Source organism: Plasmodium gonderi, assembly GCF_002157705.1.
Source record: "Plasmodium gonderi DNA, contig: Chr13, whole genome shotgun sequence".
Classification (NCBI taxonomy): Eukaryota; Apicomplexa; class Aconoidasida; order Haemosporida; family Plasmodiidae; genus Plasmodium; species Plasmodium gonderi.
Genome location: NW_021628938.1, coordinates 547,234 through 563,061, shown reverse-complemented (window position 1 = coordinate 563,061; position 15,828 = coordinate 547,234). Strand labels below are relative to the sequence as shown.

The window sequence follows — 15,828 nt, the reverse complement described above, 5'->3', positions numbered from 1 at the left end:
AAAAACATTGCCGAAGAAATGTTCTTCCAAAAATTGTTGAACCAAAAGAATATAAAAAATAATTCTCCCCAGTAGTAATTATTTTATAATATAGGGAAAAAAAAAAAAAATTTACAAAATGACCCATATAAAATGGGTTGAAATATTTATAGATAAGATCTTCTTCCAATATATTTTAAATATTTAGGAAAATAATACTTTTTGACAATATTGTAAACAAAAAAAAAAAAAAAAAAATTATTCAAAAGTTCACGGACGCTTAAAAAAAAAAAAAAAAAAAAATATAAAGAGTGTACTGTGAAAATGAGCTTGTTCGCAAATGCAGAAAAATGGCACGTATATATGAATTATTATGCTACATTCATTCTCACCAAATTGACAAAAAAAAAAAAAAAAAAAATATGGTGAAAAAAAAAACATCAGATCGAAAATGTACTTGTTCAAATAGTACATGGACATAAATATATATAATCACATACATACATAAAAATACATACATGCATAATGTTACTGAATGTTCTTATACATAATAACATTCTTATGTAGTTCTGCAGAACCCATGATGATATGTTTTTTTTTTTTTAATGAGATTCCTCATTATCTTCACAACGCATAAATGTTCAACACAGAATTATGCATATGCATAAGGTATAGTTATATGAACATATATTTTAAAAAAAAAAAAAAGAGGTTATTATATTTCCCGTAGTATCTCCCACATCCTGCACCATATTTTTTTTTTTATTTATTTTTTTATCACTACTACAACTGTTTATTCCTCCCCTTATATCCTCACACGTTGTATCCAGTTGAACTCTTTGCTTTTTGAAAAGAACTAATTTTTTATTCTTATGTTGTTATCTAGGTATCTCTCATAGTATATGGTTAGTAACTGCGCTAATTTTCTCCTGGCGTTTTTTTCGTAATATATGTTAAAATTATGTATATCATAAAATCCTTGTTGTTGGAACTGTTGTATATCCAATCTGCATTTAATGATTTCCTGTAAAGAAATGAGATATGTTGTTAGGATATATTCAGTTATTCGGGGTATAGTAGGGTTAAGTTATCTTTGGTTTTCCTCCCCTGTTCACATGTTTTTGTTGCGCTTCATGTATGCATATATATACATATATATATGTAGCCCCCATTGGTAGCACGTTTATGTACTCTAGTATGCTTACGTATAATGAAGAATTATAAAAAAGGCACTTTTTGATGTATCATAATATATATATTTGAACATAATAAGAATGTGTGTGCGTGTGTGTGGTGGGATTATGCATACCTTCTCAAGTTCCTCAGTTGTCAACTTTCTCAGTTCCTTGGCTTTTACCTTTTTCTTATAGGAAAACAAAGGAATGTGATTTTTATTTTTACTTACGTTATGAAAATTGCAATTTAAGAATAAAGATACACATTTTCTTTTTAAATTCACCCCCCTAATTAAGTATGTGTTACAAAAAAGGAAAAGTAAAAAATGCGTAAAAAAAAGGTTCATTGTTTTTCTCTATGTCAGAGTAGATTATAAAGTGTTCATTCAGGTGCATATTATTAAGGTTACACATACGTATGGATAGTCTGAACTTTTTGTATTCACCAAATGGTTTGTTTAGTCTGGTATTTTTCACTTTTCCAAAAAAAAAAAAAAAAAGGGAAAGGAAACATGCGCCCCTTAGCCTAATTTTTTCAACACTAGCTTAAGGTTATATAGGGGGAAAAAAAATTTCGTAAAAACAAAAATAAAATAAATAAAATAAAAATAAAAAGTTTAAAAACATTAAAAATTAATGGGGCGACATGAAAATGATGCTTAACATGAATATTGGTGCCCTCTAATATATTCACAAAAAAAAAGGAAGTTGAAAACACATGTTAATAATTCCTCAGATCATAATGCTCCGTAAAAGGAAGAGAAGTTAAAAATTGCTATAAAAAACAAAAAAAAAGAACCAAGAGGTGAAAAAAAAAAAAAAAAAATAAATTCAGGTAAGCATTACAGACTACGCTGATGTGAAGTTTTGAGATATATTCACAAACCATAGTACATTATTTTTAACTAAATTCATGTAGATGCACCCCATTTTTAGTTCTTCAACTGGAGAACTGTTTTTATTTTTTCCTTGGGAAGTATTATTTAAAAATTTCAAGATGAGCAGTTGTAACATTTTACTTTGCATAAACAAGTTTTTACCCATGCGCAAGGTGGTAAGTTTTTTTTTTTTTTTTTTTTTTCGTCTTCTTCGTCTTCTTCGTCTTTCTATTTTTTTTAAAATTACGAAATGGTGGAGATATATATATATATATGTACATAAATGTATTCACCCATGTGGGGTATGAATGTTTCTATTTTCATTTCTTACATGCTCATGTTGAATTACCACAATTGCACACTTGTTTAATTGAGTATTTCCCAATTTTCTTATTTCTCTTTCTCCTGCAAAGAAGCGAAGGATCGTTGGGAACAACAATAAATATGCACTTGTCCGACCAGCCGATAACATAACATATGACCCTTTTTGGTGCAAAAGTAGCAATATATTTATCGGTCAGAGAAAGGAAAGATGGTACTCCATCTATGTGCACAAGGAATTAGCTAAACACAATGATGAAGAGACATTTAAAAATGAGTATAACGATGAAACAAGGTTCTTGCATGAGGAAATTAACGAAGATTATAGAAAATATGGGGAAAAGGTTAAAGATGGATGTAAAAAGAAAATGCTTAATGAGTTGATTTTGCTAAAAAACAAACGACTTAGAGATTGTCAGAAATTAAAATTAATAAGCAAAAATATTTATAAGAATATTAGTTTTTATAATTTACACGAAATATCGGATGTTTTGGAATGTACATATTTTTTTAGTATCATATTAAAGAAAGAGGATATGCATAAATTAATAAAAAGGCTAAAAGTGTTAACATTCAATAAAAAAAAAGATAACGTAATGTATAAAATAATTTTGAATTTTTTAAGAATAAAAATTCCACGTGAATATGAGGACAAAAAATTAATTGCAACCTTCAATACTTTTTTAAATGATTTGTTAAGCTTTTGGTTAGTACGACCTCCTTCTGACATACCAATGTCCAATTACTTGGATTACATATATTTTGTAAAGGAGACACAGTTAATTGTTCATAATGATTTCTGCTCATGGTTTGATAAGAACTATTATGATAATTTATTGTTAAGTTTTTTGCAGTCTTTTCAATATTCTATTGTAAGACAAAATAGAAACCTAGATTTCCTTTTCATAAAAGAAGTAATTGATATTTTATCAAAATTGAATTGTCAAACAGATGTCTTAAATATGTATAATTTTACTATACCCATTTTTATAAAGGATTTTCATTTAATTGTAGAATGTATAGGTAACAAAAATACTTTTGACGGAACCTCAATTCTTATTCCATATTTTTCTGAAAGATATAAGTTATTTAAAAAGCTCAATTTCAGAGTTTTGCTTTTGTATAAGCACGTATTACCGCATAATGAGGAGGATAAGCTAAATTTTGTTAAGCAGGCATTATATGACATCATTAAGTAGTTTTCATAGTACTCAGATGTTTCAACCGTTCTCTCTCTCTCTCTCTCTCTCTCTCTCTCTCCACACACACACACACACATACAAATGTTTACGTCCGAATATATAGAGTAGAATTTGTAGATATTTTGTCTTTTTTAAATAAAACTCATGTTTTCGTATATAATTATATGCATACTGCTAATATATACGTACGTACAATGCGCATTTCGGGATGTATTTCTATCCCGACTTTTGTGCAGAACCTTTGAATAACAGACATTTGTCATGATAATCCTCTCCTTTACTTTTTCTTTTCTTTTCTTTACTTTTCTTTTCTTTACTTTTCTTTACATTATTTTACTTTTCTTTTCTTTACATTATTTTACATTTCTTTTATTTACTTTTATTTGCTTTCTTTTTTCTTTTTTTTTTTTTTCTTTTTTTTTACTTTTTCTTTTTTTTTTATTTTTGCTGCTGTTTTACTAAAACATGCTTCTAAATTTTTGTGTGCAAAATATGTTTCACTTTACATTAGTTCCCAACTCGTTTATTTAATTTTGACCACATAGTTGGCTATTTTGTAACAAGAACATTTAGTTTTTTTTGTGTATATAAAGATCCTTTGTCAGTTTTTCCTTTCACGTGTTTAGTTCATTGTAACATCCTCTTTCTCACTGCAGTGTCTTATCCTACCTTTTCTGCAATACTTGCATTGCTCTCCACCACAGCAGTCTGCCCATGAGCACTAAATACGCATCATACTGAATAATGAATAAGTTTGAAAAAAAAAAAAAAGATGAGGAGAAAAATGTAACTAGTAATATTAAAAAATTCATGTTTAAAAATGAATATAAGTATGTGGATGCAACCAATGTTTTAAAAAATATTTTTTTAAAAGACAAAAAAAAAGAACAGTCTTCCAAAAGCATCACAACTGTAAAAAAGTATATAGTAAATAAAAATCTCAGTGATTTCATTCATAATAAAAAAAGTAGCAATTTAGCTGTGTTTCAAAAAGGAGATAAAAAAGTTAATTCCACAAGTAAAGGTATTAAACACTTAAAAAAAGAAAATACTCTGAACACTGAGCTTTCTAAGAAGTATGATGTAGCAAAAAGGTCTCATAACAATAATGGAAAAAAAAGAAATAACACTCCTTTGCATTTGATTCAAAATGCTTCCGTAAAAGGTAATGTAAATACCCTAGTGCCGCAAGTGCGAAAAAGGAAAATCTTCTCTTCCTCAGAGGAGGAAATGGAGGAAGAGGTGGAAGTGGAGGAAGTGGAAGAAGAGGAGGATGTGGAGGAAGAGGTAGAAGTGGAGGAAGTGGAGGAAGAGGTGGAGGAGGAGGAAGTGGAAGAAGAGGAGGAAGTGGAAGAAGAGGAGGATGTGGAGGAAGAGGTAGAAGTGGAGGAAGTGGAGGAAGTGGAGGAAGAGGTGGAGGAAGAGGTGGAGGAAGAGGTGGAGGAGGTAGAAGTGGAGGAAGAGGTGGAAGTGAAGGAAGAGGTGGGAGAGATAGAAGAGGAGGAAGTGGAGGAACTGGAGGAAGAGGAGGAAGTGGTAGAAGAGGAGGAAGTGGTAGAAAAGGAGGAAGTGGTAGAAGAGGAGGAAGTGGTACAAGAGATGGGAGAGATAGAAGGGGACGAAGCGACTGAAGAGGAGGAAAAGGTAAACGAGGACAATGAACAAGAACACTCTTCGAAGGCATGCATTGAAGAGGAAGGGATCCTTTGCGAAGAAATGAAAGAAAAGAAAGAACATATAAGGAAAATGGTGGAAGAAAAAAATAATAGAAGGATGGATGCTGTGGATTCAGTTTTAGATGGAGAGATAAATGAGATGACGCACAGGGTGATGAATGATGGAGAAGATAAAGCTGACGAACTATTAAAAGATGCCAATGTCTCCCATAGGGAGGAGGGCGATATACTAGAGCAAGAATTCCTCCTTTTGAAAGATGAATTAAAAAAAAAAAATTCGGAATATTTATTACTTGTAAATAGAATCATGGAAAGTTTATTGAAATATGATGATTTTCATAAGCATGTCAGAAATAGCTTAAAACAGTACTATCTAGACAATAATATTGATACAAATTGCAATTCTGTTAATGAAATTGAAATAAAAAATGATACTAAGGATTCTGAAATTTTATGTGAAAGTAAAACATTAGTAAGCAATTTTGTCATCCAAAAGGATGAGTATGGCAATGTGAAAAACAAAAACATATTGGCTTGTGAAGAGGACAAGTCAAAAAAAGGAAAGTATAAAACTAACGCGCGAAGCGATATAAATAACAGTAATGAAAGTGAAACTTTAAAAAGCAAAGCTGGTAACACAAAAGGACAAACGAAAAGAAATACCGCTGGCCGATGTGTGTCTTGTGTCAGTGATGAGATTGTGGACATGCCGGAGGTCGAAGTGGGTGAAGAGGTTGAAGTGGGTGAAGAGGTTGAAGTGGGTGAAGAGGTTGAAGTGGGTGAAGAGGTTGAAGTGGGTGAAGAGGTTGAAGTGGGTGAAGAGGTTGAAGTGGGTGAAGAGGTTGAAGTGGGTGAAGAGGTTGAAGTGGGTGAAGAGGTTGAAGTGGGTGAAGAGGTTGAAGTGGGTGAAGAGGTTGAAGTGGGTGAAGAGGTTGAAGCGAGTGAAGAGGTTGTAGTAGTCGAAGCCAAAGTGGCAAAAGACGTCGAAAAAATTGCAAAGGTGCAAAATGAGGAGTTAACCAAAATAAAGGAAAGAAAAAGTACTCAAAATAGTGACGATGGTGAAAATGAAAATAAAATCAAGGGAATAGGCTTTGACAAAAAAGGAGAAATTAAGAATGGTGTGGACAGTAGCAAAGGGGGTTTAGTAAGTGTGGGCGAAGGGGACGAAGAGAAACATGGAAAACTAGAGGAAGATGAAGGTGGAGAAGAAGATAGTGGAGAAGACGAAAGTGGAGAAAACGAAAATGGAGAAGAAGAGAGTGGAGAAAACGAGAGTGGAGAAGACGAGAGTGGAGAAGACGAGAGTGGAGAAGACGAGAGTGGAGAAGACGAGAGTGGAGAAGACAAGAGAGGAGAAGACAAGAGTGGAGAAGACGAAAGTGGAGAAAACAAATGTGAAGATGGCAAGAAAAAAGATGAAAAGGATGAAAACGATATAAATTCAGATAGTGAAGAAGATAAGGAATCTAAAATATTAAAATGGGAGACTAAAACTAAAAATGATGAAGGTAGTGATGAAGATAGCGATGAAAGCAGTGATGAAGATAGCGACGAAAGCAGTGATGAAGATAGCGGTGAAGGAAGTGATGAAGATAGAGATGGAGGCAGTGATGGAGATGGAAATGATCATAGCAACGAATGTAATGGTGAAGAAAGCAAGGGAAGCGAAAGTGAAATGCAAAAAAATGAAACCAAGAAGAAAATTAATCCAAGTGGAAGTAGAGAATGTGACGATATGCATAGCATGAATGAGGAAGAAGGGGAAAATGGTGTACCTGGAAATTACACAATAAAAATCAAAAGAAATCAAAGGGAAAAGAAAAACGGTGGTAGCGATAACAATTATGAGGAAGTTAAAGGTGGCGATGTTGATGATGAAGATAAAAGGTGTGGCGAAAGCCAAAATGAAGAGGAGATATTAAGGGAAGACGCAAAAGAATAGAAAACAGAAATCAAATCGGGAAGTGCAAGTAGAAGCGAAAGTGATAGCGAATCGGGAAGTGCAAGTAGAAGCGAAAGTGATAGCGAATCGGGAAGTGCAAGTAGAAGCGAAAGTGATAGCGAATCGGGAAGTGCAAGTAGAAGCGAAAGTGATAGCGAATCGGGAAGTGCAAGTAGAAGCGAAAGTGATAGCGAATCGGGAAGTGCAAGTAGAAGCGAAAGAGGTAGCGAATCAGGCAGTGGAAGTAGAAGCGAAAGAGATAGCGAATCAGGCAGTGGAAGTAGATGCGAAAGAGATAGCAAATCAGGTAGTGGAAATAGAGGAGAAAGTGGGAGCGAATCCCACAGTGGAAATGAAACACGGAATTAAAGGATTAAGAAAAAAATATGATAGTAATTTTGGAAGAATACAGAATCCACAAAAATGGGGTATAACTTGTAAATGTTGATGAAAGCGCAATCCAGTTATATGAAACAATTAAAATATAAAATAAATACAAATAGGAGAAAGTATCATCTCATACAAAGGTATTATAAAGTAAATAGGAAGGTAGAGTTGCATTATGCAGATATGTCTATTTGCAACAAAATTTAAATAAGAGAAATAACGTCGCTTGGATTCAGCGATAATTATATTACAAGATTGATATGTATACTCGATCTCAATCCAGTTATAACTACGTGAAAATAGAGGAAGAAGTGTAGTATAGCATATTATATTATAGTAGAAGAAACAAAATGAGTAATACCATATTTTGTCTGTTTTATGAAACTAATAATTTTAAGACTTATGTTTGTTATATATGTGTACTCATAAAAAAAAAAAAAAAAATAAAAATAAAGGCTATTGACATAACTTTTTTTTTATTTTTTAAAATAGTTCACTAAAAAGAAAAAAATGGATATTTGTCAAGTAGTTTTCAAATGAAAATGTGACACAACGTGTTTTTTTTTTATTTTTCTTAATTTTAGATTTTCCTACAAGAACAAAATTTTAAGTGTATGTACATTTATGCCTAATTTTTTATATTCTACCAGTATATATTGATTCCTTTTTTTTTTTTTTTTTCTTGTTCAACTATTTGTTATTTTTACGTAAGTACTTTTTTTCTCCTTTTCCGTCTACTTGCCCCCTCCTCCCAATTGTCTACGTATTTATACATTTACTAATCACAAAAAATCAACTATAATACATATGTGCATACATTGTCATATTTACTAATTTACATAAATCGTACGTGAAGAATAATAATTAAAATTAGCATATTTCTCATGAAATTTAATTAACAAATATTATAATAAAAAAAATGTTGTTCAGATTAAATTTCCTTGTACCTTGTGCCATTGTGGCTTCTTTCACTTTTTACTTAGTTCAGTCTGATGATGTAATGTGGATAAGATGAAGAAAACTCCACAAAAAAAAAAAAAAAAAAAAAAAAAAAAATTGAGATTTCATCATTTAGACACATAAAATTATTCGCTTGTTCTCCTTATCTTATATTCCTAATCCTTCCTCCGTTCCGTTTGTTAGGAAAACACAGGGTGGCCAATTGATTTCGAATTTAACTCTAAGACGTTGCCATCTATAGAAGTCAAGTTGAGTCCTCCAGAAAATGTATGGAAAGAAGGAAATACACATAATAAAAATAAATAAAGGAATAAAACATCTATATGTTCTCAATTTCACATATATATATATTTATCTATAATAATACGAGATATATCTCGTGAATTGGTTGCGCTGAAAAGGACGTTAATGCCATCCTACCTTCGCTTACATTGAAAGGAAATTTGTCCCTAATTATATTAACATAATTCTATGTATATATATATATATATATATGTGTATGTATGTGCTTTTATTTTTGTTAACTTAGCCTTCGCCACAAGTGTTGGCAGAAATTAAAATTTTGGAATCTGCGAGGCTTAAATTGGAGGAGGTAAAAAATCACACAAACTGTGAATTCCCACTTGTGCACACACATACACATGTGTGTACATAAATACGTACGTGTGCAACTTCTTATCAAATTACATATCGAAAAAACAAAACCAAAATGTCCTGTAAACATACAGGGGATGATGCAAAAGTTGGAGGATGAATACAACAAATCACTGTCAAGCTCAAAAATAAAAATACAGGATGCGGTGGAAAAATCGCTAAGCGTTTTCAATGATCCTAATATGCTCAGTTCGGTTATATCTAATTCTGTGAAAGCGTTAAAAAAAAAAAATTTAAGAAAAGTTACGGAAAATGTAGAAGAGAAAAATAATTTGAAGAAATTTCAAAAAAGTACACAGACAAAAAGCGGGCCATTGCCACCACCAGAACTTAGAAGCCACACCTCCTTTTTGCAGCAAAATTATGTGAATAAAACTTTACCTTCTGTAAAGATATCGGTAAGTGTAGAAGTGAAAAAATGAAGAATAGCCTAGTACTACTTACCAATGGAAAATTTGCATGCACAGAAAAGATATATTTTTAGAACATTTATTATTATTCCTATTTATTTTTTTTTTTTTTACCCTGAAGGGTAGCAAAAAAGTCGTATAAATTGGAAGGTGGCACTATTTTCCTCCATAAATATTTTAAAATTTTCGATTTTTTTGTAGTTATCCGAGTTAACTGAACCTAGCGTAGATATAAAAGAAAAAATGGAAGAAATGGAACAATATAGGACAGATGAGGAAGTCGCGGTATTGGCTTATTTCTTGTTTCATAAAAATTGACAGCGAATGGGCGTTATATATATATATGCAAAAATGTAACATGCTGCAAAGGCACATATAAAAGCATATGACTGTATACTTCGGCACATGTGCAAACGAATCTTTATAAATGCATCCTTCCCTTATTGCAGATGTTCGAAATGGCTATATCCGAATTTTCCATCTTGACGGATATAACTATTCTAGAGTTAGAAAAGCAAATACAGTTACAACTGAACCCATTTTTAGTTGATAAGAAGGTTATTTTGTGTCTTACAGTTTATTCCGTTTCATTTTATATTATAAAAATCATTTTTAAAAGGTTCACATGCATGTGTATTATATATATATATATATCCTTCCACTATATTTTGATTTAATAAAAGATCGTGCACAGATCCTTGACGAAGCAATTGAAGGAACTGGAGAAGAGAGATGAAAAGGAAAAGATAAGGGTACTCACTGTTTTAAACCTTGCATTTTACAATTTAAAAAATAAAGCTTTGGCCCTTTCTACCATGTTCCTAAATCACTGACAATTTTTCATTTTTTCAGGAAAATTTTCAAAGACAATCATCCTTTTTAGAAGAAGGGGAAAACGAAGACACTGGCAACATCCTGAACGTAAAAATAAGCCAAACGGATTATGGGTAAATTATTGGGAGCAAGCAACTCTTGTTGCTAATTCAGTCGTTATGGTGGTTTCCACTTCCGCTTTGCGTGCGAGAATCCATGCAAATGACAGTGTATATGCATAAAGCTATAAACTTCACTTGTCTCGTTTACCATACTTCTTTTTTCGCAAAATGGCAGTTACCCCACAATTGACGAACTGGTGATGCAAATGCAGAAGAAAAGGGACATTTCGGAAAATTTAGAAAGGAAAAAAATTTTAGATTTACAAATGAAGTTGCTAAAAGTGCAAAGTGAAATGTTAAAGGATGCACTTCATTTTTCCATTTCCAAAGTTATGGCTCAATATTCACCAATAGTGGAAACAATGAAGTTGGAATCTTTGAGAATGCTTTAGTGCTAAAAATGTCACAAGCGTAGTTCATTTAAGAACAGTTGTGAAAGTACTTTTGTTTAACTGTTTAAATATTCTCCAATTTTTTACGTGAAACGTATGTTTCTCTGTCACTTTGCTATATAACGTTTGTCATAATCGTCCGTTGTCACGTTTATCATTTTGTTTTGTTTTTATTTGTTTTGATTTGTTCATTTTATTTTTTTTTTTTCCCCTTTCCCACATGCACATTATCTTTCAATGAGTTGCAAGGGTGCTTCATATGGCTTGAATATAGAGATCATTCTTAAAAAAAAAATGAATTGAAGGCACAGAATTACATTTTAGATTATTTATGTAAAAATAGAACACTGTGTTACCCAATAATTTTATTATGTAGTTGTTGAAAAGAGGGTTATGTTGTAAAAAAAAAAAAAAAAAAAAAATAAATAAATAAAAAGAATTTATAAATGAATAGTTGAAAATATAAATATGGAAATTTCCATAAAGCTGGCTGACTGGGTAATAACTTAGCGTCGTATTCCTTTTATTTACATATCTTTTAAACGCTTTAAGGTTGAACATGTTGCATAGCGAGAGAAATTAATATGTAAGATAAGGGGAAAAAACTGATTTTTATAATGTTCTTGTTTTGAGAGATTTCCAAAAGGCATAGCAGGTGAACATTTCCTAGTAATACATCACGTGCTCGTATGTAAATAAACATATGTGAATATACACAAAACATACACATATGTTGTTATGTCAGTATTGATGTACGTCTACTTAAATGTGTGAATATCTCTTCATATAGGAAAAAAAAACTATGTGTCAATAGCCTTTACCACAATTCTCTTTCTTCAAGCAACTTGGGTGAGATGTTGTACCAAGTGGGATATATACATGGACTTAATAGAGTAGCAGGAATTGCTAGAATAACTACAGTTTAAACATAGATGTTTTTTTTTTGTTATGTGTATAATATTCTAATAATACTGATCCTTTTTATCAACAACTATTTTAATAAAACAGTTAACTGTTTTATGACAAGACACCAAGGGGATATTTTTAAAAGATATATATATATATATAGAAAATTATCGTCAGCTAACTTTAAAACTTGTAAGAGTAGTATATCGAAATGTACACATACATATCACGAAAAATATGAATTAAGATTGAAACATAATGCTAATAAAAGAAATGACTGTGTAACAAGCAATTTTAAGGGTAGAACGAGCGGTCGTTTGTACATACATTGTGAACCTCTCCCCCTGATAATGAAAAACAGAAATGAGAAAATAAATCTTCATAAAATATCTCATTTCGAATGTAGCAAAGTACAAGAGGAAAGCAAATCAGACACAAGAGAAGAAAAAAATATGAATTCTATACCACCAACTAGTGGCATGAACAAAAGGGCAAGAGAATGCCAGATAGAAGGGAGTAATGATGAAGAAATTTCGAATTCACATAATGTAAGCTTATGTGAAGGTTCGAAAAATGCATGTATCCCCGGAAACGTTGAAGAGGGAGCAGGAGGGGGAGACACAAATGAACACAGGAGAAAAAATATTGATAACCTTTTCTTACCAAATTTGAACAGAAAAAAAAAGGAAAAAATTATTATAATTATTGGAGTAACCTGCAGTGGGAAGACAAAATTTAGTATAGATTTATGTGAGGAATTACTGAAGCATAATGTAGAAAGTGAAATAATTAGTGCTGATTCTATGCAGGTTTATCAAAATTTTAATATAGGTATAGCCAAAGTAGATGACAAAGAAAAGAGAGATATAAAACATCATATGTTAGATGTATGCGAACATAACGAGGAGTTTAATGCTCATAAATTTATTACTCACACTATACCCATTATTCAAAGAATTAATGAAAATAAAAAATTGGCTGTTGTTACAGGGGGTACGCTGCTATATGTTGAATCCCTACTATGGGAGTCCGTCGTGGATTTGAAAGAAGCATATAATAGTACAATGTCCGAAGAAACAAAAAGGAAAACAGATTCGTATGAAAACAAAACAAATGAAGAGCTATATGATGAGTTAAAAAGGGTTGATGAAGAAAGAGCCAATCAATTACACAAAAATGATAGGAAAAGAATTTGCAGAAGTTTAGAAATTTTTTATTCATACAACAGAAAACATAGTGAATTAATAAAAATGAGAAATCACAAAAATAATAATTTTGATAAAACCAGATTTGTACCTTGCATTTTTTATTTGGATTATAATAATGACGATATGTTACGGGAAAATATTGAAAAAAGAGTCAACACAATGATTTCAAAAGGGCTCTTAGATGAAGCTATAAAATTAAAACAATTTAACGATAAGACAAAGGTTAAATTATTCGCAAAAGGAATTAATCAAAGTATTGCATACAAGGAATTTGATATGTATATCGAAAAAAAAATGAATAATATTAATGATGAAAACTTATTTAACTTATGCAAAGATAATTTAATTAGAAAAACGTATAAATACGCAAAACGACAGAGGAGGTGGATATTAAACAGATTTGTAAAAGTGTACAATGTTCCTTTGCATAAAGTAGATGTATCGAGTGATTACTCGAAACAGCTCATTGACGCTGTTCAAATTGTGTTAAACTTTTGGTATAATTAACAAAAAAAAAAAAAAAAAAATTATAGGGCAAATGAGAGAAACAAAAAAAGTGTGAAAAATTAGAGGTATGGAAAAAAAAAAAAAAAAAAAAAAAAATGCAAATATGTATGTACTTATGTTTTTAATTTCGTTTCATTTTTTAAATATGCCATTACTTAAGCTTTAATTAATTGTAATTTTATTTTTTTTTTTTTTTGTGTTCTACATATTATTCCATTGTGGTTAAAAAGGCATGAACTGTTACTGATAATTTTGGGCCTTGTTGATTATTAATATTTATAATCCATAGAATTCAATTTCATTTTGAATTGTTCATTATTTCGTATTATTTTAATTAACTACTGTATCACAATATATTTTTTTTTTTTTTTCACCACACGCGTTGTCATAAATTCATGTATACACACATGACAAACATATATGTGTGTACATCATTAATGATTTAAACTTTTTTTTTTTACACTCTGTTTGGTTGTAAGATATTACATATGTGCTTTTTTTGCTTTAAATGTTCGTTTTTGAATGCCTCTGTTAAGATAATATTTTTCTCTCCTAGTTTGATTCCCTGATAATTGAGCAGAACAAGAGTTGCGTCTTCTGCCTTTTGGAATTTCAAAATTCCATGTCCCACATTTCTGCCTGCACAGGAAGAGATGATAAATTTATTTAAATGTGTTAGTCATATACGGATATGCACAAATGAAGCAAGAAGTGTGTTTTCAACATTGTAGATAAAAATATGCAAGCGAAAACAATACACATATATGATTCTTAACCTGTGTATTTATTCCGTCTTATACGCGCTACACAATTGTCGTTACCGATAAAATAATTGAAAAAATGCGTAACATCCTTGGATGATAGTCTGTTATCTAAATTACATATAAACAGAAAATTTGCACCAAGGGTTATTGAATTAGTTGTCCGTTTACTCAGTCTAACTCGCTCCCTTGTTAATTCTTTTATGTGGTTTTCTCCAGAGTCTCGAATATATGGCATTGTTTTATATTTTCTAAAATATCTCGTTCTGTAAAGTCGAAATTTTATCTTACACGTTTGTTGCTCTTCCCATTGGGGCTGTATAATGTTGCAAGAAGGAAACAGGTGTGCATGTATATGTACATATATATATGAGTACATGCTTAATCAGAATATGCAACGTGATTTCACGTTACTTTTACACGTTTTTCATTCCTTAAAAAGTAGGAATTATATTCACAAGATTGCCAATTACTCATTTGTACGCTTCGTCTTGCACATCACCGGGCTGACATAGCAAATGTGACAGGCTAAACTTAATATGGTAACTATTTATCATATTTTCTAATTACCTTTTTTTTTATAACAAATGAATGAATTAAATGTAGGAAAATCAGGAATATTTTCAAAATTCTCATGACTTGTTATGGGAGGCATGTTTAACGATGACCGAAGATGGTAGCACATAAAAATACATAAATCTTTTTTTAAAAAACAAATTTACTCAATCATATTTAAAATATGGTGTATTTTTATAGGCAAACCTTTCAGAGCATTTCACACAAGTTTTTCTTTTATCAATGCCTATTATACTTTGCTTGTGTCATATGCTTACACATCATATATTGTACTAGTTATTTTTGATTCGATCATACGAATCGTATATTTCCATTTTGTAATTTAGTAAGAAGGCTAAAAAAACAGCTGTTACAGATATTATTAAATAGCCTGATAAATTTAACACCTTTGGGGAAGGATATATAAGTCGAGTTAACTTTTTTGACTTTAAGTTTAAAAATGTTAAGGCTTAAAAATTTAAAGAAAAAAAAATAGAGGCATAAAAATAATGCGTAGTAATTAGCGCAAAAATATACTCAAAAATTATCAGTGCAGCAATATAACAAAAAAAAAAAAAAAAAAATAAATAAATAAATAACAAAAATTAAGAATCATTGAGGATTAAGTGGACAAGGAAATCTTGATTATTTTTCACAAAATAAGCAGCAAGTAGAGTATTTAAAAAGGTAATAAAAGAGTAGGGGAAAAAACATGGATATTTTATATTTATACAAACATAATAAGCATACAAAATAGGTGAGAAGTGCTTGATGTAATAAATTAGCTGAGAATTGTAAAAAATAAATTATAACACAATTTAAGAGAAAAGTAGATCCACCATAAAAACGCAGATGAAAATAAATAAGGTATATTATGAAAAAACATGTGCAATTTTATTACAAGGAGCGACGAATGTGTTAAAGCAATATGTTACTTGAGGAAACAAAATAAAGAAGGGGTAAAAATTCCTCCTTTT

General features: G+C 30.8%; 6 protein-coding genes across 6 annotated transcripts; 4 read left to right on the top strand and 2 right to left on the bottom strand.

Moving 5' to 3' along the window:
- Positions 1 to 835: 835 nt before the first annotated feature.
- On the bottom strand, positions 836 to 1,501 carry PGO_130850 (50S ribosomal protein L29; the record flags this gene model as incomplete). Its single annotated transcript, XM_028689601.1, has 2 exons — positions 836 to 1,003; positions 1,289 to 1,501. The coding sequence occupies 2 exons, from the start codon at positions 1,499 to 1,501 to the stop codon at positions 836 to 838; spliced, it is 381 nt and encodes a 126-aa protein (XP_028545402.1).
- Positions 1,502 to 2,151: 650 nt separating this feature from the next.
- PGO_130840 (hypothetical protein, conserved) lies at positions 2,152 to 3,552 on the top strand (the record flags this gene model as incomplete). Its single annotated transcript, XM_028689600.1, has 2 exons — positions 2,152 to 2,208; positions 2,446 to 3,552. The coding sequence occupies 2 exons, from the start codon at positions 2,152 to 2,154 to the stop codon at positions 3,550 to 3,552; spliced, it is 1,164 nt and encodes a 387-aa protein (XP_028545401.1).
- Positions 3,553 to 4,299: 747 nt separating this feature from the next.
- PGO_130830 (hypothetical protein, conserved) lies at positions 4,300 to 7,176 on the top strand (the record flags this gene model as incomplete). Its single annotated transcript, XM_028689599.1, has 1 exon — positions 4,300 to 7,176. One exon carries the CDS (start codon positions 4,300 to 4,302, stop codon positions 7,174 to 7,176), a length of 2,877 nt encoding a protein of 958 aa, XP_028545400.1.
- A 1,306-nt stretch (positions 7,177 to 8,482) lies between these two features.
- PGO_130820 (41K blood stage antigen precursor 41-3) lies at positions 8,483 to 10,914 on the top strand (the record flags this gene model as incomplete). Its single annotated transcript, XM_028689598.1, has 9 exons — positions 8,483 to 8,560; positions 8,707 to 8,790; positions 9,053 to 9,115; positions 9,252 to 9,575; positions 9,789 to 9,872; positions 10,037 to 10,144; positions 10,271 to 10,339; positions 10,440 to 10,534; positions 10,698 to 10,914. The coding sequence occupies 9 exons, from the start codon at positions 8,483 to 8,485 to the stop codon at positions 10,912 to 10,914; spliced, it is 1,122 nt and encodes a 373-aa protein (XP_028545399.1).
- A 932-nt stretch (positions 10,915 to 11,846) lies between these two features.
- Positions 11,847 to 13,535, top strand: PGO_130810 (tRNA delta(2)-isopentenylpyrophosphate transferase; the record flags this gene model as incomplete). Its single annotated transcript, XM_028689597.1, has 1 exon — positions 11,847 to 13,535. One exon carries the CDS (start codon positions 11,847 to 11,849, stop codon positions 13,533 to 13,535), a length of 1,689 nt encoding a protein of 562 aa, XP_028545398.1.
- Positions 13,536 to 13,992: 457 nt separating this feature from the next.
- PGO_130800 (RNA-binding protein) lies at positions 13,993 to 14,932 on the bottom strand (the record flags this gene model as incomplete). The annotated part of the gene is made up of 3 exons (XM_028689596.1): positions 13,993 to 14,174; positions 14,312 to 14,612; positions 14,867 to 14,932. 3 exons carry the CDS (start codon positions 14,930 to 14,932, stop codon positions 13,993 to 13,995), a joined length of 549 nt encoding a protein of 182 aa, XP_028545397.1.
- Between the last annotated feature and the right edge of the window lie 896 nt (positions 14,933 to 15,828).